At 42.4% G+C, this 24,251-nt stretch overlaps 2 protein-coding genes across 2 annotated transcripts in view; one reads left to right on the forward strand and one right to left on the reverse strand.

Annotated features, from left to right (window-relative positions):
• The first annotated feature begins 563 nt into the window (after positions 1–563).
• fbxl4 (F-box and leucine-rich repeat protein 4) lies at positions 564–18,964 on the forward strand. The gene is made up of 9 exons (XM_072394831.1): positions 564–1,080; positions 2,580–3,214; positions 3,723–4,059; positions 6,199–6,443; positions 6,704–6,917; positions 11,123–11,194; positions 12,908–13,032; positions 13,223–13,410; positions 14,344–18,964. Exons 2-9 carry the CDS (start codon positions 2,718–2,720, stop codon positions 14,505–14,507), a joined length of 1,842 nt encoding a protein of 613 aa, XP_072250932.1. The 5' UTR covers positions 564–1,080; positions 2,580–2,717; the 3' UTR covers positions 14,508–18,964.
• Positions 18,965–23,859: 4,895 nt separating this feature from the next.
• The window catches only part of pou3f2b (POU class 3 homeobox 2b), a 4,003-nt gene continuing 3,611 nt past the window's right edge, over positions 23,860–24,251 (reverse strand). The window contains exon 1 of the mRNA XM_072394832.1: positions 23,860–24,251. This exon is cut by the window's right edge and continues 3,611 nt beyond it. The gene's annotated coding sequence lies outside the window, so the exon portion shown is untranslated.

Raw genomic sequence — 24,251 nt, forward strand, 5'->3', positions numbered from 1 at the left:
GGAAATTTTGATTTAATTAATTTTGGAATAAGACATTTTGAATATATTTTGTAATATCTCAAAATATGTAAAAAGGGAAGTGCTGTGAATAGTTTCCAGCTGTTGTGTGAGACGTGTAAAGTGCCAAATTTCCCTCTGTGTCTCCAAAGAAATAATGATAATAAAAAAAAGAAAAAGATCACTGTGCTTCCACAGGTATCATGAATGGACTTTTGTGAAATATAAAGCCCAGTGTAAGCAGTTGCTTCTACAGCTAGTGAAAATGAGTTCTAAATTGACCCATGACCTAATTTGCTATTATGTTTTTATGTAAATATGTTCAATGTTACAAAGATTTCAGTGGAACTTTAAATTTTCATTATCAGCTCTTGAATGTTATTTATATTCCACACTAGCCATCAATTATGACATGTTGTAAAAGCAAAAGTAAAATCAAAATACTTTGCAATGTGTTTTTTTGACCAACCCAACACTTATGAGAGAAAAAAAAAACAATATACTGCCTCGTCATTCCCAATCTAAAAAACTACAATCCCCATAGCCCCTTGCGTTAAAAGAACGCTTGTTGGATGTTGGCAGATTGCTGATTGGTGATGATGCGTCATTTAAAATGCACAGTATCTGTCAATTTCGGGTGTCTGTTCCCTTTTTATTCACCGTTGTAAACGAAATAATTTATGTTTTGTTTGACAGGGTTCGTTAAAAAAAATTCGCATGCAATAGTTTATCTTCGAAATGTTAGGCCATAGCGACGGTGAAGGATATATAAGCAGTTTCGCAAAAAAGGAAAACTGTTTGCTTATCCTCGTAATACAGACTTTGCTAAAAAAAAAAAGCATTTGTTTTTATTTCATCATCGCCATTACTTGACAACACACAAATGACAGTTAATGTAATTACTCTACATTATGTGGTTTGTTTTTGTGTGCTCTTCACGAGTCGGTGCGTTGTCCGAGTGTTCCAGGAAGGCAGCACAACATAAACGACAGGAATATTGTTTGCGGGCTCTAATATCCGGATAACTCAAAGGAAAGACGGGGATTGCGCCTCATGAATGGATTTTGTCGATCTACGTTTTCCGTAAATTTAATTTATGTTCCTTTCTCTTCATTGTTTGGATTTGCAGAGCTACCCAGCAGAAGCTAACTGTTTATGTTTTGACAGCTCAGCTAGTCTGTAGGCTAGCTAGCAAACACCGGCTGTCTAACACCAGCTATTTAACATGAGCTAACACTCACTTACAGCATTAGTTGTGGGAGACAGCCCACCTTTCAGAGTGGATTGACTTTATTGATTGTAATTTTAGTGGTCTTACTGAGCTAAGATCTTCACGACAGGCACTTGAACGTGTACTGTTTGTTATGAACAAGTATTTAAAGGCAGTCAAGGTTGTAAGGTAATTTAACGAGCTTCAATTGCAATTTTCGCTAAACTTGATTTTACTTGGAGGGGCTTAAAGTAAGCTTTTATTAGTGTAGCTCTTTGGCTTTCTTTAAGCTGCTATAAAGCCGATATGCCGATTAAGTATGACAGTTGATATTTGCATAGCTATGTCAGTATGGGGTCACAAGTTAAACTTTAACTTTGTATCAACTGCTGATTTTAAAAAAAAAAAAAAAAACATTCATGTCAGGTCAGATCAGCTGTACTGCTGATGGGACTGTTGTGTTTAGTGAGTCAGATGTTGTCCCTTTATGCCTTACTAACTGACTGACATAGCTCGCTGTAGCCAGCAGCAGTACGTTCAAATTGAAGTTTCTGATATCCCGATCACTCTTTTTGTCAATCATACCCTGGAAACCATGAGCAGAACCTACTGTACAGTGGTTAGTGAAGGATTAAAAAGTGCCCAGGTTAGAGCTTTTTGCTGATTTTGGGGTTGTGGTCGGTGTGCTGGTAATGGTTTGTATCTATAATAAAGTGCAGTACCTTCACTGAAGACCACCGTAGTCCTGTTGAGACTTAAATGAATGTAGAATCACTCTGAATGTCTGTTGCATCATATTCGGGAGAGATGGGCATTTACAAGTGTCAGACGCTGTTGTTCTTGCTCTGATCAACAGCTTTGATTCGGTTGAAGTAAAAGTGTCGCTTCTATCAGTTGACCCTCAAGATGAGTGTTTTGGTTATTCTGACGTGCAGCTGCGACTGACTTTGTTGTTGAAATTGCTTTGGACTTTTTCAGTGTGCATTTTGATTAAAAAAGAAGTAAGAAATGCTGTTGTGTTATGTTAACCGTAATTTACTGCCTGCATGCTGTTAGGAACAAGACTGCTCCTTTGAAAACATGCACATCATGAACAAGCAGCAGTACTAGACTACCTTTTGAAAGTACTGCATTTATGGCACTGCATGTAGGCAAAACTTGTTCTTTTTAGATCTGGAGGTAATTCCATAGTTTGCAAAGCTTTTGCTCTTGCTCAGATAGAAATATGACCAGTTTGTTATACATGGGGTTCTGTATTCAAAATGATCTAGTTTATTTTAGGACTAAGCAAGAGTTGCAATGTGTGGTGTCTCAGACCTGCTGTCTTGGTGATTTCACTCTTGTATGTGTTTGTCTCTGCCTAACCCCACAGGTCATGCATGCAGTCGGCCTTCTAGCCTGCGCTTTGTACATCCCAAGCCCTTGAGACAATATGCCTCCAGTAGTTGGAGGCTCTTCCTCCCGCTAGCTTCTGTTTCTCCCCTCTGCCCCATCAGTCCCAGAGTTCCCTATGTTAACCCTCTTGAGCATGTTTTACTATATATGTCTGCGGCGGCGGTCCAGGAGTGGCACTCGAGGTGAGGCTCTGACCAGTCGTCGGGCCGTGGAATCTGGGCAGCGGGCGGTGCTACCAGTCAGTGTTGAAGTGGAGCAGTATGCCAAGGAGGTTCTGGACTTCAGCTCCCACTATGGCAGTGAAAACAGCATGTCATACACCATGTGGAACCTGGCTGGTGTACCCAATGTTTACCCCAGCTCAGGGGACTTCACCCAGACTGCTGTGTTCAGAGCTTACGGGACGTGGTGGGAACAGTGTGCCAGTGCTCCGCTGCCTTTTCGTCGCACCCCAAATCGCTTCCACAGCCAGGATTATATCGAGCTGGGCTTTGAGGAGCCTGTCTACCCTACAGCAGTGGAGGTGTTTGAGACCTATTACCCTGGAGCCATTGTCCAGATCCTGGCCTGCTCTCACAACCCCTTCTCTCAGAACCCGCCCGCTGATGTCAGGTAATAGTTTTCTATGGTAGATTTCAAGTTTACTAACACTCCAAAATGGTCCAATACCAGCATTAAGTAACTGTGAGTTTTTGAGTACAGGCCAAGTTCCTCAATTTTGGAATGAGCCCTGGCTATATTTCAGGCATTTCTGGAATAGTTTTTTAGCAGATTCCCTGTGAGAACATGATGCCAAACACAAGACGGTGCATTAATCACAGTTAAATAAGTTCAACATTCAGCTGTCAACTAAACAGATGTTGATTTAGCATCAATATGAAAGTATCAATAATGAGACTTTAAACATGTTACACAAAATGTAAAGATTTAACATTCTGTTATAATTTAGTAGAATGCCCTACCCTGTAAGTTCTTCATCAAAGAACAGTATGAACATCTGATCTATATCACTGCACAGTTCCAAAGCATAATATGCACAATAGCACAAATGAACTGCAGCGTGATCAGTGTTGGGCTCTGATCCAAGACATTTCTGCACAATCCACTTTCACTTGTCCAGGTGGGAAGTGTTGTGGTCGGGGGAACCCACCAAGGCGCTGACTCCCCAGGCGCGCCAGTTTTCCCCGAAAATCAAGCATATCAACTTCCCCACCAACCTGCTGCGCCTGGAGGTCAACAGCTCCCTGCTGGACTACTACACAGAGCTAGATGCCGTCATCCTGCGCGGGGTAAAAGAGATGCCCATGCTGGCCCTTTACAAGATGCCTCTTATCGACATAAGTGACCTGAGTGACAGTGAAGAGGAGCTGTCGGACATGGGAGGGCCTTTCAGGCAAAGCGGAGACGGCAAGCTCCAGAGGACAGGCAATGGCTACTTTGACAAACTGCCATATGAGGTGACTACAGAACGTGCACATTAAAGTAAAGCTGAAACTATTTGACTGTGACCAACCTAGAGTGCTATTAAACCTGCTTAATCCATATCTTCACCTGTCTTCATGTCTTTCAGCATTGATAGATGTGTGTATATATCCCATATTTACAGTCATGTGAAAAAGACAGTACAACCTCTGTGAATTCTCAAGTTTTGCATATCAGGAGGTGATGAAAAGAAAAAGGGTGGTTATATTGAACCATGTCATTACTTACTGAAGAAAGCCTAAGTGCTGAGGGATTGTGGAAAAGTACACCCTGTGATACGGTGGCTTGTACAAGCACTTTTAGCAGCAATAACTTCAGCTCTAACTGTTCTCTATGTGATGCTGTCAGTCTCACACATTGTTGTAGAGGAAGCTTGGCCCACAGAACATTGCTTTAGGTTTGCAGATATTTTGCAGATATTCTTTTATTCACAGCTTTCTTAAGGTCCTTCCACGGTATTTTAATTGGGTTGAGATCCGGACTTTGACTGGACTGTTTAACACTTTGATTTATTCCTTTTTTCAACCATTCTGTTATAATTTTGCTGTCCTGTTGCACAACTCAATTTCAGCCAAGCTTTAACTGTTGGACAGATGACCTCACAGTTGACTTCAGAATACTTTGGTATACAGAGGAGTTTATGGACGACTTAGTAACTGCAATGTGTTCAGGTCCTATGGCAGCAAAACAAGCCCAAATCACCATGCTTGACAGTTTGTATAAGGTGTTTGTGCTGATATGGTTTGGTTTTTGACTTATGTGCATTACTGCCAAACATCTCCACTCTGGTCTCGTCTGTCCAATGGACATAATTCCAGAAGTCTTGCAGTTTGTTCAGATGCTACTCTACAAACTTACGCCATGGAGCCACGTTCATTTCAGATAAAGGAAGCTTTGGAAACTGTTCCAAACAAGGCATTATTGTTCAGTCTTTTTCTAGTTGTTCAGTCATGAACTAACATTTAACATGCTAACTGAGGCCTGTAGAGTCTGAGATGTTGCTCTTGGGTTTTTTGCAGTTTCTCTGAGTCTGACCTTGGGGATACCCAACGGTAGAATGATGGACTCCAAAAGGTTTGGAAATGGCCTCATAACCCTCCCTTAATTGATGGGTAGCAACAATTGCTTCTCTCCAATCGTTACTGATGTCTTTCCTCCTTGACTTTGTGTTAACACACACCTAAATGCTCCAGACCAGCAAACTGACAACACTTCTGCTTCCATAGAGGTGCTCACACTTACTGGGGATCAGGTAAAAGTGCATTTGATTAGCAGCACCCAGTTGCTGCTTGCCCTCTTAATTCCAATCTAAGCAGTAAGGGTGGACTTTATTTCTGACACACTGCTTCTGTGTTTTTGTGTAGTTTAAAAAAAAAAAAAAAAAAAAAAAAGAAGATATTTGTTGTCTGAAGTTCCATTTATGCAGTTCCACGACCTCGTCAGGACCAGATGATTTCTTTATTTTTTTTTTCTTATGTCCTGATATGTAAAAACTTGTGTACTTCTTCTTCCTTTGACCATTTTCTGCATTCCGCACAAATACATTAACGTTGTGGCTTGGACGCGTTCTGACACTGTCCTGATCTCGTATGCACGGACATTTTCATGCTGTACGTATCATGTTATCTGAGGCGAGCTTCAAAACACCAGTGATGCTCCTGATATTTGTTCCCTTATGTTCCCTCCAAACCGCTGCCATTAACAGAAGTCTCCACAACCGCCCTGTGTTTGTCTCAGAAACACAATATGGCTATTATCTGTCTGTTGATACCGGTTTGAAAACAGCGTATTGTTAATTCACACGAGCACAGTCATTCTTTCTCTTTGAGAGGCACACGAACACCAAGCAAAACAAGTCAGCTCACCTCCCCACTGATCCTGCTCTCAGTGCTTTGTGTCGAAGATAACCACTAATAAGATCTGTCTGATAGAGGGGATCCAATTATTATTTTCTACTATGCTTAACTATTTTCTGTAGGCTACAAGGTGACACTACTTTTTTATTATGTTTTCCTTTTTGGTCTATTTTGGCTCTTTCTGCTTCCCCCCATCTTGTCTTACCCTTTCCTCTCTCCTCTCCTCTCCTGACCCCTCTCCCCATCTTCCGTCCACAGCTCATCCAGCTGATACTGAGTCACCTGACCCTGCCAGACCTCTGCCGTCTGGCCCAGAGCTGCAGGCTGCTGCACCAGCACTGCTGTGACCCGCTGCAGTACACCCAGCTGAGTCTGCAGCCCTACTGGGCCCGGCTGAGTGATGCTTCCCTGGGCCACCTGCAGAGCTGCTGCACCCTCCTTCAGAGGCTCAACCTGTCCTGGACCGGCAACCGCGGAGCTCTCACCCTGACAGGCTTCAGCAGGTTAGATTACCAGCAGGCCGGTGCTAGAAAAACAGTTAAATGTCCTTGGAAAAACAGTAAATAGTCACAAGTGCAAACTATTTTAAGGACTGTTGCCTCTGAAACAAGACAAATGGAATGAAACTTTGTGCAGTTTATCATAAAAATGAAATGAGAGCTCATTCAAAATTCAATTATGAAAGAAAGAACTGCTAACCAGGATGCTGCTGCTGTGAGGTTTATGCATTTATAATGCTCTGTCTCTCCGTCTCCCGCCTCAGTTTTCTGAAAGCCTGTGGTCTCAGCCTGGTCTGCCTGGAAATGTCTTGCTGTCACTTCCTGAACGAAGCCTGTCTGGAGGTCATCGCCCAGACTTGTCCCGCTCTGCAGGAGCTCAATCTGTCCTCCTGTGACCGCCTCCACCCACAGGCCTTCACACACATCTCCAAGCTCACACACCTCCGCAGGCTGGTGCTCTATCGAACCAAAATTGAGGTAGGTGTGCTCAGCTGTCAAAGCAGTCACCTATAGACTTGAATCTGTGTTATCTATATGTACAGCAAGCCCGTCTAGGTGAAAATCCTTTGACCTTTCAAAGCTTTTTGTTTGTATTTTCCTGGAATATTACTTTGATGCTGATACAGCTTCAGGGTGAGCAATATAATCTTCAGAGCTCAGGCATCCTATGTCCTTTAGGCTGGAAGTGTAGAGTTCCAACACTCATGATTCCTTTGATTAGTAAAACTATACTTCATGTCTTCCCAAAGCATGTTCATTTGCTGCGAACATCAGTGTGTAAAGGTGCACCAGAGTGCCACCAGGTTGTTTCATCTGCAGTAGCAATTGTTGTGGCTTTCCATTCGACTCTTCAGTCCAGTCTGGCCATAGAGAGTCTTCTCCTGCATGAGGAGACCAATAACCTGAATCAGAGTGAATGTTCCAGGAAGATATGTCCTTCAAAAATACACTCATCGCTCTTTTTTTTCTCCCCGCAATTTCATAAAGCACAAAATTGTTAGTCAGTCAACAAGCAGCATCCCTCTGTCAGCATGGTACCTACATGAGATGGGCAAAGATTACAGCTTGAACTGACCATTTAATTGGACCACTGTCCTTGTCCTAGTATACATGCAGGGGAGCAGAATCGAGTTATTAAACAAAGTATGTGGACTGTGTGAGAAAACTTTCAAGACATTCTGCTGCTTCAAACTTTGTCTTTGGGAGATCATTGTACATGCAAGTATAGCTGAATTCAATGCACATATGTTGTTACTTTTATTAGAGCAGAGCGGCAGTCTGGAAATGCTTTAAGGGACTGTAAGGTTGCATGTGTGGCCTCATTGGGCTGATTTTCAATCACATATTTTGAGGCCTTAAGCTGTTTAACAAAAGACATGGCAAAAGGTGTGAACGAGAGCAGCTTTATTGGGAATTAGGCTGGATTATTATACACTCCCAGTCTGCCGTTTTTACAAAAAATGCAAATGTGCGGAGCATCAAGCACATAGTTTTCTGGGTTAGAAATGCTTTTTTTTTTGCTTTTTGTATTTATTCTCAACACAAACCTTTGAGCAGTTTGACTGCTGTGCTGGGTGTTTGCTCCTGAAAATGTGTTTAGTTTGCACATTTTTCTGTGGGTATTCCTGACTTCCTTACACATTCCAAAAACATCCATGTTTGTGATTCTAAACTGACCATAGGTGTGTGTGTGTGTGTGGCCGTGCATGGTTGTTTGTCTCTCCTACACCTGTGATTGACTGGCAACCTGTCCAGGGTGCACCCAGCTCTATGGCAGCTGGGGTAGGTTCTGGCCCCGCTGCAGCCCTAAACAGAACGAATGCTTACAGTAAATGGGATGGAAGGATGAACTGAATGCGACCGAATTGGATTGATTTTGTGCCTTGAGATGACATTTGTCATAATTTGGCGCTATATAAATAAAATTTAATTGAATATTCTGTAATTCTGTTTGAAAGCTCCCTAAGGTGACTTATGTTGGGAATTGGAGCGATATAAATAAAGCTGAAATGTCTTATTTTGTCAAGGTGTCTCAAAAACTACTTTTGTCCCTGGTTGCAGTTTTTACTGGTAAACGTTTAGAAGGCTGCTCCATTGTGTCAAATAAAAGAATAAAAAGCAGCTTTTCTGATGATTCATGTTGTGAGCTGGCAAATGCTGCATATCTGTGGTCATCCTTTTAGAGGAACTGAGTCATCTCAGGGTCCGGAGGTTTTTAAGGACACAGTGCATGTGTCCAGGTTCAGACACGTCTGACGTGTAAAACCTCTCTGATATGTTTTGGTGTTGCACCTCAGCATTTCTGCAGAGTTTGTCATGTTTCAGAATGGCTGGCAATAGGTGGTGTAGAGTGTCTGCGGTGGAGCCAGTCAGCTTACTGCAGGTTGTTTACACCTGGACAGACAGAGCGAGCTGTGTGTCTGCTGAGGCCCCTGACGTCTCAGCTGTCATTACCCTGTCACTGCTATAATTAAATGAGTAGCTCGCCAGAGAGAGGCGTTTATAAAGGTGCCAGGATAAGTCACACACACACACACACACACACACACACACACACATACACACACACACAAGAGGCCTCCACTTTCATCTCTGACACTTTCTCCTGCCACTGAGGTACACGTGTTGGCAGTTGCAGCATTGAATTCCCATAACTCCATCATAGCTGGAGGACCACTGGAGAAGGTTCTGTCCGCTCTTTGTTTTCCTCCGTTAAGACGTGTAAAAATTATATCTTGCACATTATTAAATTCCCTTAAATGCTGAAAGTGTTCATTGAGTGTGCAGACAGCAGATCACTTTGAAGGAATGTCAGGCAGATGGCACGACCAGGCTTGTTACGGTTATTTAAACATATTGTTATTTTAATGTATGCACTTTTATAGTCAGGGTTTTGTAAGGGTGTAAACAGCAAGGGGCGGAGAAAGGCATCAACACTTCCTAAAAAAGTAGTGACAGGACCTTGTTTATCTTTGTGAAGCATCTCATGACTATGAGGGGCCTCGGCTTCCATGACTCACAAAAACAATGTCAAATTTTGGTTGGTGTCAACACGGAACAGTTTCAGAATCATGTTCACTATGGCTTCTTCTTTGATAGAGTTTCTATCTGCATTTGTGGATCCCTGTCTGTATTTACAGGCAGGGATTTCTGGAAGTGTTCCTGAGCCCATGCAGTGATTTCCATTAAAGACTCAGGCCTGTTTTAATGCAGTTGCTGCCTGAGGGCCTGAAAATCACGGACATCCAATTTCGATTTTTGGCCATGTCCCTGGCACACAGAGAATCTCCAGATTCTCAGAATATTTTGATGACATACTGTAGATGATATAATAGAATAAGTCTTTTCATGTTTAAAATGATTTTTTCTGAAATTGCGCCACAGATTTGCAGGTTGCTGAACTTTTACTGAACTATCTTTACTTCTGAGAGACTCTGCTTCGGTAAGGTGCTTTTCACAAAAAAACCCAAAAACAATATGACTGATCTGTTGCCAATTAACCAAATTCAATATGTTCCTCCAGCTGTTTCCTTTTCACACCACTTACTTTTCCAGCCCTACGTTGTTCCAGCTTTCTTTTGTATTGTTGCTACCATCAAATTCAAGATGAGCTCATATTTTTCCCGAAATAGTAAAATGCCTCATTTTCAACATTTGATGTTTTCGATGTTCTGGTGTTGAGTGGTGCACCAGTCACTATTCTCTTGAATTGAACATTATCCGTGTACAAAACTGGGTTTAGGGACACTTAAAGGGGAATTTTTAAACCTAGACCTTATTTCTGGCATGAAATACGTTTATCCACTCACCGAGAACAGTTTGGCAAAAGTCGGCGTCCTTCGGAAGATATTTAGATAACTCGCGATTGTGTATATCCATTTAAAGGGAAAGAGCAGGGCATAGAAAGTACAGCCTCTAAATATCTAAATAAGGCATTATCTGTCTTTATTTCACCAATACTTTAAGACAAATGAATGATCGAACATGTACTATAGCTCTGTTAGCTCATAGGTGCTGTTATGTGGCTACTTGCAGCTATAGGAGAGCTAACGGAGGGATTTCTACACAGGCACTCTACTGAAACCACTTCATCCACACGCCCCCTGGAGCACAGTTTATTTACTCCATGCTCTGTGACAGTCGGCTAACTTCAGACGGAGTTTGCTACTGTTAGTTTTGTGCAACATGGCAGGATATTTATCAAATTTTGACAATGTGAACGACGACTTTGAGTAAGTTGGACGTTCTTACCGGAGTGAATGAGTTGTGCTGCCGCCATGTGTGTGGATGAAGTGGTCCCAGTAGAGGTGTGTGTAGAATTCCCTCCGTTAGCTCTCCTATAGCAGCAAGTAGCCACATAACAGTAGCTATGTGCTAACAGAGCTATAGTACATGTTTGTTCATTCATTCAGCTTAAAGTATTGGTGAAATAAAGACAGATAATGCCTTATTTAGAGGCTGCATCATCTAGGCCCTGTTCACTCCGTTATATGGATCGTGAGTTATCTAATTATCTTCCGAAGGATGCCAACTTTCTCCAAACTGTTCTCGGTGAGTGGATAAACGTATTTAATGCCTGAAATAAGGTCCAGGTTTAAAAATACCGGAGTTCCCCTTTAAGTAAAGAAAGTATGATTAAATAATTGTACTTTCACTTTACTTTGTCTTTGTTCTCTTTACAGCAAACTGCCATCCTGAGCGTCCTTACCTTCTGCACAGAGCTGAGACACCTCAACCTGGGGAGCTGTGTGAGGGTGAGATTGGACTAAGAGTGTAACAAATGTAGTCTATAGATGGGTAGCCTTAAATAAAACCTCTGACAGTAATTATTGGTAATGTATACAAAGACACACAAAAGGTGAAGCACAGCGTTGTAACTACACAAGCTCCCGTGAATCTTGAAAGCAGCTTGTTCTAAAAGAATATACAGTACCAAGGCACAGCAAAAAGCTTAGGCCAATACTGATGCACTGGCTTGAATGCTGTCCTCTCTATTACTTCACATCATAGTTAGAGTGCAAAACCTTCACATATGTTTGGATTCCCAATTTAAAAAAAAAATAATAATAATAATAATAATAATAAGATGAAAATTTGCTTGTCTAGGCCAAAGTTTCCTCAACTTCTTCTTGTATGCCCCCTTAAGAAGTCCATGCACCCCATTATTTTTTCCATCAGTTATTTACGGTATCAGGGAAAGTATTTAAATTTTAGTGAGGTAATATTCCTGCCACATTATGTCAGAAAATTCTTGTTTCCCAACATAGATCTTGCTCATTAGGTTTTGTTTAATCTCATATATTTCCTTTTGGTTTCAGCATGCGCTGACATGGTTTCCATGGTTTCCACAACCCAGTTGGAACTTTGCAAATGCTTAGATGTATTCATATCACCTTTTAAGTCCGCTGTGAAGAAGCTTCCCATGCATGGAGAGGTCGTCTGTTTACAGTACATTGGGCAGATGATGGTGATTTTCCTGCCTAGTCTCTCTTCAAAACAACCGTCCATATTCTTTTTCTACTCCTGCTCTTCTTTTTCTCGTCGGTTTCGTCTCTTTTCTTATTTCCTCCTAATGGAGATTTATCCAGGTGAATGTAGCCGGCGCTCTCAGTCTCTGCTGTTACAGTTCAGACATTACATAAAATCTCAGATGGGACTTTTGTGTGTAAACTGAAAGGAAAACTCCACACAGTGTTTCTTACTTTATTATATTTGTATTAGTTTTTTTAAAGCTCCTTTTGTGGTTGGACAAAAAAGCCTCTTTCACCAACTGCTGGCTTCAATGGGAAAGGGTACAGTCGGCATCTAGTCCCTCATCAAATTATTCTGCAGTAGTTCATCCATTTATTAGCGCCACTAAATTTCAAGATGCGTTTAAGATATGTTTAATAATGCACGTGTACTCTCTGTCTCACACGGTGAGTGTGTAGATGGATTTGACACGTTTTAGTGGAGGAACTTGCCTTAAAAGAACCACATATAAACACTAATTTTGGGATTAGACGAAAATATAACTCGCCCACTCTTTTTAACACAATTACTCACTTAGTCACATCACTGCTTAATATTTGACACAGATATTGATATAACAATGAAAACGGATAGTAAAATTCAACATTTCTGTACAGTTTTCTCTTGTGCTCTCTGAAGTCATGACTGCCATCATCATCAGCAATGCATGAAGAAAGCATCTCTGAGCCAAAGCTTGAATATCCATGTAATGTTAACTCTGACAAATGTTCCCCAGCTAGTTTTTTCTTTGGCAAAAGTGTATGTGCTGGTTTTTTAACTGTTTGCTTTAATCTCTGGACAAAATGCTTTTCATCTATGGCCAACATTACTTGACACTAAGGAACAGCCTGACAGAGGATCCATTTTTAAGCAGTTGTTGACCCTCTAGAGATCCCCCGTGAAGCGTCACTGTAACTGCTGCACACATCAGTTAGAGTGACCTGTCTCTTCTTCAGATTGAAGACTATGACGTCGTGGCCAGTATGCTGGCCACTCGCTGTCGCTCACTCTGCTCTCTGGACTTGTGGCGCTGCAGAAACCTGACAGATCGAGGCCTGGCTGAGCTTGTCTCAGGCTGCAGGTGGGTCATACCGGCAGGTCCGCTGCCTCGTCCCACACGATGGTGGCAGAACATGAATATGAATATTTAATTAAGTGTTTCAATTCATTACTGCAACCACAGATGAATATAAACTAGATACACTTCCTCTGTGAATGACTGATTTGTGCTTTGAGTCCTGACGGGTTTCTTGCATGTTCTGGTTGCTCAGGATGTTGGAGGAACTGGACCTGGGCTGGTGTCCCACTCTGCAGAGCAGCACCGGATGCTTCCAGCAGCTCGCTCGCAAACTGCCACGACTGCGAAAGCTTTTCCTCACCGCCAATCGCACCGTCTGCGACTCGGACATTGAGGAGCTGGCCGCCAATTGCCCATCGCTGCAGCATCTCGATATACTCGGTATGTTCTTACCCCACGCATCTGCATGCCAATATTTCTTATTCATTGATGAGGGTCATCATCAGACTCCAAGCAGCCAGCCTCTGAGGACAATATTCATTCTGTCGATAAGACATGCAGATTACTGTCTAAAGGCTGCATTAAAGCGTGTCTGCCTTACTCTTTGTACACGGCCATCATCACATTATGGTATAAAAGACTACATCAAAGAGAAAATGTCACAATTGCACTTTTATTTTAAATTATGATACCTATTTTTTGCCCCCCATAGTTAAATGTGACATTTAGCTCACATTTTGTAAATGAACAAGACTGTGAAAGGAACTCGTTGCTGTGATCATGGCGCTTTCTGATAATTTGGCCACGATAATGCGCGCCGAACACTTTATGGTGGGAAGCACACGGTGCACTTGTGATTCAGTTTGTCTACACAGTCGACATGTTTGTGGGAAGAGACCTGAAAACAGTTCGCTGCAAACAGTGACCCAAATAATCAGCTTAATGGTGATTTGAATGAAAAGTCGCTCATGAGACAGAGTTGTAGTAGCACACTGCCGCTGCGCTTGACAGCTGTAGTTCCAGTTGTGTAACTGGATGGGTTTGACCGCACAGCATTATGCCGGCTAGTTACAGCGTGTAGATGTGTCAGGTTCTTGGCAGTTCTAGCAGTCGGTATGTGTTGGAAAGCAAATCATGTGCGCCAAGTATTAGATATAAAAACAGGATTTGGTGTGGATGCTGTTATGTACATCATCTGTGAATACAACATGAAGAATTCCAATCTTATACACAGTTGCAGGTGCTGTCTATTCAAACTTACTGAATTCACTGAAAGATAGAACGCCTGTTTTAATTTCTCTGCTCCTGTGAGATATTTGCAAAGCATGCAGTGCAGTTTTTCCTCATTTCATTTGTGATTCGACTTCCACACAGGTACACGGTTGGTGAGTGCCACCTCACTGAAGAAACTCCTCCAGTCGTGTCCTCGGCTTCTCCTCCTGGATGTCTCCTTCTGCTCGCAGATTGACATGCGGGTCGTCCAAGAACTCTCCGGCCTCTTCCCCAGCGTGGCCATCAAGAAAAGTTTCACTCAGTGACCCCACCATCATCTCATTTCTCACTGCCAAGAGGTAGTATGCGGAGGGAGATGCTCGCCAGCAGATGCTGCTCCAAAACGAGTCAGGGGCAGGTCAGATGCTGGAGGAGAATGCGTACCTGCCTTTAACTGTATCACAGACGAGATCCTCTCTCAGTGGTCGGTAAATAATGCACAGCAACTATGTGAGGAGGTTCCTGGGATGCTTTTTTTAATGACCGAATGCAAAGGACTAAAGATCCACAGTGAAGGACATGAGACAGTTTTTCTTTTTGTTGAAAATGAGGTTGTTGCACTAAAACTGCTGCAGCGTCCCTGAAGTCACTACTTTCAAATTGTAATGCCAAACACATTCGATATGGAGACATTGCTTCAAGATGCGGCGCACACAAACAACAGAACTTTTTGGGCGTGATCCCGCCTTGTTAGGCGAACAAAAAGGGACTTCAACATTGTGACACAACTTTGCTCACGTTGACTGAAGGTCAGTGCCTTGTCGGAACGTGGAAAACCAACGGGCTGGTTTGATATTCTCACGGAATTTAAAAAGGTACCACGCCTATTATTTAGAGTTTTTTTAGTCTAAATATACTTTATAACAAAATGATGCTTTTTTTCATGGAATGTGTTGTGAAAAAAACAACCTTTAAGTTCGAGCGTGTCGAGCGACTCATTCATTATGTTCAGAAGCATTTTTAGGCACCAAATTTGTGCCTTTGCTGCATCTTTTTGTGGCAGGAAATCATTATTTACAGAATTTTTGGTGACACGCTTTGGTCACAGTACCACTGCTCTCGTTTTAATCCCATCTTTACAGCTCTGTTCATAGCAGCCGGTTTTAGGGGGAGGAGTGAGTCACCCCACTACAGCCATCTTTTTTTATTTTTGTTTCCCTCATTTGAGATTGGTGGAACGGCTTCCAGCAACCATGCAAACGTAAAGTACACTTAATGACCCCTGAAGCATGTTTTCACCACATGAGATACAGTAAATGTTCTGAGAGCACCACTAAAACACTAGTTTAATGCAGTTTGACCACAGACATTTGATACTCATCCCTCTTTTAGGCTCAGTCTTGTTTCGAATCACGCCCGCCCACAAACCGTGACGCAGATAGGTTTGCTGAATGTATGTAATGGAACATCCAGATGGCAGACAGTAGAGTCCCAAACACATTTCTAATTCCTCAGTAACATAAAAGCTGTGACTTCGCTTCACTGTGAGTCCATTTCTATGCTTTTTGTTTAAGTTTTTTGAGGATAGCATTTTGAACTGCTGCTTATAACGGTCAGCCATACCATTATAACCACTGACGGGTAAAGTAAGCATGTTGTTACGGTGCAGTGTTCTGCTGGGGGACGTGCATCCTTCAAATGGACGTTACTTCTGTTGCCGACTGCTTAAATGTCTTTGCAGGCTTGTCAAATGGTCAGAGTTGTTGCACAGCAGATACGCCTCTGAGAGAGGCGGAACAGCTGTGTGTGTAAAGGCAAGCTGATAATAACTCTAACCAATGGAGCTGTGGTCACTCAGCTGATTCTGTGACGCCGCCTTGATGTGACGTGGGGCACAGCTGTTTTTACTGTGGGGGGTATCAATGCTCATGCTCTAAATGTTGCAGAGGATGTGTTGTCTGCATCTGCAAAAATCTGCGCAAGAAAGATTTTATTTTTCGATCCCGTTACAGCGCAGAACCACTGATGTTTCAGGAAGTCACTTGAGGAGTGTTCACTTCTCAGCTCCCTTAGTGATTAGGTAAAAAACGCCTGATAAATGATGATTACAGGAAGTAAAGAAATATTTTGTTTTTTTATTTGACTGAAGGTGGTGGGTTTTAAATTCTGTGAGTATAAAGGAGTCTCATTCTGAAGGCATCTGTCCTCATCCAGCCCATTTGATTTTAATTGAATTATAAATCAATTTTACTGCAGTCATGTTCAAAGATATGCACATGGAAGGTGAAATCAAAGGGGAGCTTTGTGCATACAGTGTGTAATGTACAATCTAACTTTTGTTGCTACAAACTGCAGACTCACAATCAAGGATGTTATGCTGAAAAAAAAAAGAAAGAAAGAAAGAAAGAAAGAGAAAACAGCCCATCAGCCACACAGGAGTGACACTGATGGCGCCTTTGCATTAAGAAAACATGCTGGGACTTGTTAAAGAGGAAGTAAAAACTGCCTAAATTTCCAAGTACCATAACAAAGACATCCAGAAGCATCAAATTCACAGCAGAACGACTCATTTGAAATAAAAGCATCGTGACGAACACAATTAAACGCTGTAAAAGCCAAATAAGCAAGTTTAAATGACTTAGTGCGTCGCTTCTGCTCTGTCATCGTCAAACCGACCTGTTTGGCTCAATTAACAGATTTCAGACTTTTAACCGGCCACCACAAAGAGGAGCGTTAGCTTTTCAAAAGCGTCAGCGTCGCTGCTGCCACTTTCCAAACACATTAAACTGAGGCGACGATGTTAATTTGATGCCGTGGTGGTTCTTAATTGAACGTGTGATGGAAACCCGTGTTGAACTGAACTTTTTGTTGGATTATTTTAGATCGGTAGAGAATCTCATCAGACGTCGCCTCCTCCAGGTCGGCTACTGTTTAATTCGGCCGGATAATTGAAATATAGAGTGTTTCGTCAAAGAACACTTTTAGTTGCATACGACGCTTCGCTGGCCACAGTAAAGTCAGGCACGCGAACGCGTGTGCTTGGGTCATACAGATCATTCATTTTCTCAGTGATTGCTTCGGCTGTTTTATTTTAGGGCTGGCGTGTTGGGCCTTCAAGACATTTGTCTTTAGTAGTAAATTATATAGTTTAAAAGACTTTCATTCTCTTGTCCATACTGAGCATCATGTGATCGCTTCCACTGATGAGAAGGAGCCCTGTAATTAAAACGTTAAAATGAGACGGTGTAAGTATTTCATGTGACCTCAGTATTTGTCCTCAAACTCAGGGGTTATACATACATACACATCATTATCGTTATATAACTTTTTTTTCTTTTAAAAGCACATTCTTTACTCCAGAAACCAGCACAAAGGGGGATGGTCTTTACACCGGACGGAGTCAGCTTTGAAGTTGCCCACCTTTGCTGTTCCTCTGAAACAACCACACAGGATGTACATAAAACACAGAGTTTACTGGCTGTTGAATGTTGCAGTAATTGTATGATTTGATAGATGTATACTGCTGTTTCTGTGACATGTGGAGCCACAGTTACAGTGTGGCAGAGGTGCCAGGGAAGCTTTTCTGTTTGTCAGAAAACTTGAAATTTTCTTTGAAGCACACGCTCCTAGTAAATATTTGTGCCTTATATTCCTGTTTGAACGTGGTGACGTCCATGTGGTGTACGTTGTGGTGAAGTGCTTTGCTTTTACGGCCCTCAACCAAAGTAAGACACAGTAACCTGGTCGCCGCTGGGTCTGACCAGTTTCTACGCCATAAACTGTATATCAGCCATGTGAATTTATATGCAAATCTTATTTATTTCTACTTCTCTGTGTGGTGTATCTGTGGGTGCCGACACGATTCAAACATTTCTTTGAGTCTAGTTTTTTTCTTTTTGCACTTTTCACGACCCAGTGCTGGTTTTTAAGCACTTAATGTCTGCTTTAAAGCTTTTGAATTACTCCACATATACAAACAGAGTTGTAATTTATTGTCCCCTATACCTTTTAAATTGTGGGTGAGCTGCAGTGGTTGCAGTTTCCCTGCTTCCAGACTTTATGCTGAAGCAGGCTAAGCTTGTCCCTGACCAGTCCTTGTACTGGTCACCCTGACGTCAAACCGTCATCGATCTTCCAGTCTTATCGTTGGCTTGATTGAAAACCCCTAAAAACGCTTTGATTTTTAATTTAGAATGACTATTTTTCCTGTTGGTTCTCACTCACAAAGTGGGTGGGGTAAGGGTATGATGCAAATATTACTGAAGATGTAGCTGAAAGTAATCTCATTATCGCTGGCTGACTGGAAGCCAAGAAGTGCATACAGCACATTTTTACTGGCCCACCCAAAGCCAGGCAGTCATTTCAAGTACATTTAAAGTATAATTACTTCAGTAATAACTAGAGGAACACAGTGGGAGAACACTGGCAGTGTATTCTTTATACAGGAAATCAGAGATGGTCTTTATTAAGACAAACTAACAAAACACCATGCTTGGACCCTTTTGACTAATGAAGCACTTTCCTTCTCCACTTGTATTTTCTTCCTGCCTCAAGTAGCCCAATTCTCCTGTAATCAATATGCACTCTGTCTTCTGCCACTCTTTAGTAGTAAATGATATAGTTTAAAAGACTTTGAACTATCAGCCAACCTTCTTGCCGTGCACTGGTAGGACATCCTGCGACGAATGCTGCTGTTGTGTGTGGAAGGATTGTTCCTTTGTCATGACGAAACCGGGTGCTTCCCTTTCACTAGGTTTTAAATAAACTTACGGCTGATGACTGATGCGGCGTGGCTTCTTTCTTTCTCACCGTCTTCTTTTGATTCCGTAGGGACACAGATATTAGAAGCTGTTTGGCTGAGGGACGGAGTGGCTGCAGAGTTCTTACATTGCACATATTCCTTATTCTCCGGCTCCAGTGAGCAGCAAACCGTAAGTTGTGTCACTGTATCAACCTGGGGCTTCATAAGGCGAGCTGTGTGTCTGGGAGAAAAGCAGACTCGGCTGAAATCACAACAACTAGCCATTTGTCAGGAAGAGTGACTGGATAGTTGTTGCAGAATGATCCTTTTTGCCTTAACCCTCTGCCATTTTATAGTCTATTAATACCACAGGGAGAACTGACATTAGCTTGTCTTCTTAACGACTTTTTAATGAATTGTTTATGCCTGGTTTAATGATGTATATTGTGGCCCTGTAATGTGGCCTAATGATGGAGAATGAGGCGGTCTCAGCTGAACTATTAATTTGGACTGCCTCCCCAATGATTATTCCTCAGCCACTAACACCACCACTGCCGCCTCTGCTGGCGTTTGTGCGATGCAGACGTGATTCATGGAGGCTTTCCGCTCTGCGCCACGGCTTGATTTCTCGCTGTCACGCTCCTCCATGAGGCTGATATATCCAGAAAGGGATCCACAGCAATTAGTTCGGCTTTTTATTTGTCTTTCGAGAACTCAGCAGACGCTCTTGAAAGATGGATGGAAATGTTGTTCCTGCCTGGTGATAAATCCAGCATTAACCGAGATACCGGGGAGGGGTTAAAGGGTGGCACGAGGTTGGCCTCCGCCTCACAAGTGGCACAACATTCCCTGACAAATCTTGGAAGAAGAAATGGTCTTCGTCTGAGTGAAACCTGTGCAGAGTGCTGCGGTGGGCCCCCTCTGAGCCCTCCTCAGGCTGGGACCCAACAGACCTGCCTGAGGGAGGCCTCACTGTGATACCCATCATTATGTGGCTTGACGTTCCTTCTCTAGTTTCTCAGCTCAGGCTTTGATAATGCAGACATCCCTGACAGTCCTCACTGTCTTGTTTAAAGCCTTTTATTTTAATTTCTTTCCCTTTTTTTTAGCACATAGAGAATGTCACTCACTTTCGTAAATCCATTTGAGTGCAGGCATCTTTGTCTAAGTCCAGGAGGATGACTGTTTTCACTTGCACACACTGTTGTCCGACTGTGATTCCCACTTTAATTACTGTAAACAAGTGACACCACAAAGACACCTGAGCTAAAGCCTGCTGAACAGCAAAACAGTGTTTCTCCAGATGACGAACGTTTGCCTCATAAAGCCCATTCAGTCTTGTTACAATGAGTCTTTGTTTGTCTTCCACAAAATGATTTTACTGAGAAGAGAAATTTAGGCTTGTGGCCCCTTACAACATAACAGCTTGTGGCCCCTCAGACACGAGTACCAAGGAAGAAGTTTTCTCTCCTCGGATCTTCTCTCCTCCTTCTGATCGTCCTGTGAACCGTCAGCTTTGTTTCAAGACCTCGGTATAGGCTGGCCACAATCACATGTTTGGTCGTTGGAACACAGGAAGAGGGTGTAAGAAGAGTGTGAAATGAGCAGCGAGGGGATCTAGCTTCAGAGTGATTTGTGTTGCCGAAGTGTTAATTACACATGATAATAAAGGCACTAGAACTATAATACGCCTTTTGTTCACAAAGCATTCTTGTCTGATGTAATTGTACATTCAATTTACATATATTCAAAGTCTATTGATTTTAAAGTGTTAATGCATATAGAATCTTTATTTTGTATAAGGTTAAAAGAGAGGATGGGGCCACAGACCCAGAGGCATGGGAGGTGAGGGTCAGCTGTAACTGATGTAAATGTGGCTATAGGTTAGTCACAGTAAATATTTATATCGTTGGTGTTGCCTTGCCTTTTGCTCCCAATGGTAGCTGGGATAGGCTCCCCGATGTGCGACCCTGAATGGGATAAAGCAGGTACAGACAGCGGATGGATGGTCTTTCGCCGGACCCCCTCAAACAGGGTCTGTCACAGACACTGTTGGTGTGAGCTGAGCATGTCTCACAAGCGGGCCGAGCAATTATAACTCGAATAATTACGCGCTGTAGGGGAGACACGATTCGCCCCACTGATCAGCAAAGTTCATGTGAAGTTATAATTAAACAATAACTCGTTTACAAATGAACGCACACGCGCATTTGTGTACTTAAGTATGCAAAGTGTAATTAGCTGCGATGCATCTGAGTGAGACTGAACAACAACAATGTCAAATGGGGGAATGATATTGCCGTTATCTGTGTGTGGGAGGGTGGGGCGGTGGGAGGAGGTGGAAAGGGTGGGGGTGTGAGCAGTGAGAGACAACAGTTAAGATTGAATGAGTGATGGATACAGAGGCCTGTTTCATCTTCACACGCTCCAGAGATGGACATGTTGTTTGACTTTGTGTGAAAACATGAGTTGAAAATCACTGGGGAGTAAATAAAGTTCACTGCTAAAACATTTCTTTTCACAATTAATTAAACGCCTGCAAATCATTACATTGTGACACATTGTGTGATCTTATATAAGGTTTTATATTATAGTCAGCATTGGTAGTTTATTTGTGTCTTGATGCCCATATTTGTACTGTATGTGCTATTTTACTACTTACAGCTTTAGGCAATAATTCATATGTCTGTCAATAGAATAAAACAAGAAATTAGAGATTGAATAAAATTATGTTGTAACATACAGACAAGGCCTTAGACAGGACAGTGAAATTTGATCTTGCAGACCTTGTAGGCTGAGACGTCTGCACTAACGTCCCAAGACCTACTTTAAAAAGGATCCTTTAGTTTCACTGTGGACAAATTGTTGTGATGAACAGAACTCTTCAAGGCTGGGATCTGGAGTTTGGCAAAAATGTGTAAAACCATCAGGTGGGTAAGTCTGGTTATTTAGGCAGAGCTGAATGTTCCCCATTGTTCACTTTATTGTTTACACTTGGACTTTGTCTTACACTGGAAAACATTCACTGAACCTTCGACCTTTAACCTTTGAATGGTTAAAGAATGAATCCATCAGTGTTTATTACCTGCAGGAGATGATTTATTTTGAAATAATAAAAACAGTTTGGAGATTTTCCTTTAGGAGGACGGACTTGTGAAGTCATTAAATGCAAACTTTCTGATCAGTTTGATGGGATAGTTCGACATCTCCTCTGGTTACTCACTGATCTGCACGTGCTTCCACTCACAAAAATACTAAATGTTTCCAAACCAAGTCCCCCTAAAAACACAAATACCTTTTGCCCCAAACCCTCCTGAATTTTAAACTGAAGCGATGTGACAGCGTCCAGAATGACGAGAGAGCTCAGACTCAACCTCGGCTGTCACTAGATGGCGCAAGACCACCAACTATCCTCCCCCCGCTCCTTCTCCACGGCACAGCCGCTTGCTCTCTCTCTCTCTCTCGCTCTCTCTCTCTCTCTCTCTCTCTCTCTCTCTCTCTCTCTCTCTCTCTCTCTCTCTCCGTCTCCATGGGAGTCTAATGGGGAATACAAGTCACCTAAATAAAAGGAAGGTGTAATTAACACGATGCGCTATTAATTGCGTCTGTTAGAGAGCGGATGAAGGGCACGAGGGCGCGCTTTAAAAAAAAATTATCATTATTATTATTACAAGACTCCACAAAAGTCTACATCAGAGATAAGAGAGAGGATGATGGTGAGCTTTATTTCCGGGTGTCGTTTCATGTCAGGCTTCCAAATGGCAGGTCAAACTGCGAGTGGTGATGATGATGATGTCCTTTTATATCCCTGCGTCAAAAGTCAAGACACGTGCACGCTGTTACGCCACACAGACTGAACCTATCAGCCTACAGGAAAGAACCCGATTAAACACCCGTTTTTTTTTAGAGCCCATCACCAAACGCCTGTTTTTACAATCATTTCTGACACAGAGAATAAAGCAGCCTGACAAGTGTAAGACGAACCTGCTTTGTTTCGTCTTCAGCTGTCAACTGATTTAACGGTCGATCAGCCATCGATTCCTACAATCCATCCACCTCCTTTTTGTCCTGAAACGCTCATGTGTGGAAACCTTGGTTGTTGTTTATTTTTGGGCTCATCCACAGACTCATGCTGCTGCACACATCCGAACAGCGAGGGCCAAGAAATCCGCAGATTGGCAGCCACAGAGAGCAGTGTTTAAGCAGTAGGTGGCAACTTTGTGATTTGGCTCTCCGTTCTGAGCTAAAAGAAACCAGGCAGATGTTCATACAAACATCACACCGCAGCTTCCTGTGGGAGTAGTTCAGAGAAGTGACTGAGAAACCACCATCAGGGTCACCACTGGCAGCGTCACTGCCACCAGGACTGCTCTGAAATATCACAGTGGATTTGATTTTATTTGATTTATTGTTTCTGTTTGTTGTTCTTTTCACACTTAACTGATTAATCCAGAACTTCACCTTCAAGACAAATAAAAAGGCCCTCAAACCAGCGGAGGTGAAAAAAAAGTCAAAACGCTAATAATCTGTGTTTGACACTCCAAATGTGTTTGGCTGTGCTACCCAACTTACACTTCAGACTAAAGTCTGACCAGATATATTAGACCCTCTTTCAACCCTAGTAAGGACCACTTTTTGTTCCACGGACCCCACTTTGGGAACTCCGAATTCAACCCTAGGAAGCTTCCCCAGCCAGTCAGCGCATTTGAAAGCAGCCCCGAGGCAGAAACAACACATCATCGGCTCAGAATCTTCCATTCATCAAGTCCGACATTCTCGATTTAATTCCCTTCAAAGCAAGAAGCAGGTTTTTATAACATAGCTGAAGGCAGACCGTGGATTCACTGCAGTAGCCCAACATATGTAAGTGCATATATTTATGTGGAAGAGGGGGAAAAAAAGATACATTAAGGCTGTAAATTGGAAAAAAGCTGTTTAATATCAACCCCATTATTTAAAAATGTGCAAGTCCGTCGTTCATGTGTCAAATGATGAAACACCTTGAGGCATTTCTTAGCTCATCTCTACCCCATGTTCATCCAGTGAATATGACATGGTCAGCAACCCCCCCCCAATAAAAACAAAAACAAAAACAAACACAAGTAGTTAAAAAAAAAGGAAAGAAAAAAGAGCGTTGGACTGCTACAGGTCTACATCCCACAACTTGAACTTCCAGGAAATGATGATGGTTTCATTAAAGCTACCGAGGAAAGGTGATGATTCAGTGATGATTTCTGCTACTTGGTCTTTGCAAGAGAAACTCAGAGCAGAGAGAGGGGGAGTCAAAGAAAGAAAGAAAAAAACAAACCAACAAACAAACAAACCGAGT

The sequence above is a fragment of the Leuresthes tenuis genome, unplaced genomic scaffold (assembly GCF_036924035.1).
Source record: "Leuresthes tenuis unplaced genomic scaffold, fLeuTen1.0.hap1 SCAF_10, whole genome shotgun sequence".
In the NCBI taxonomy this organism is placed as follows: Eukaryota; Metazoa; Chordata; class Actinopteri; order Atheriniformes; family Atherinopsidae; genus Leuresthes; species Leuresthes tenuis.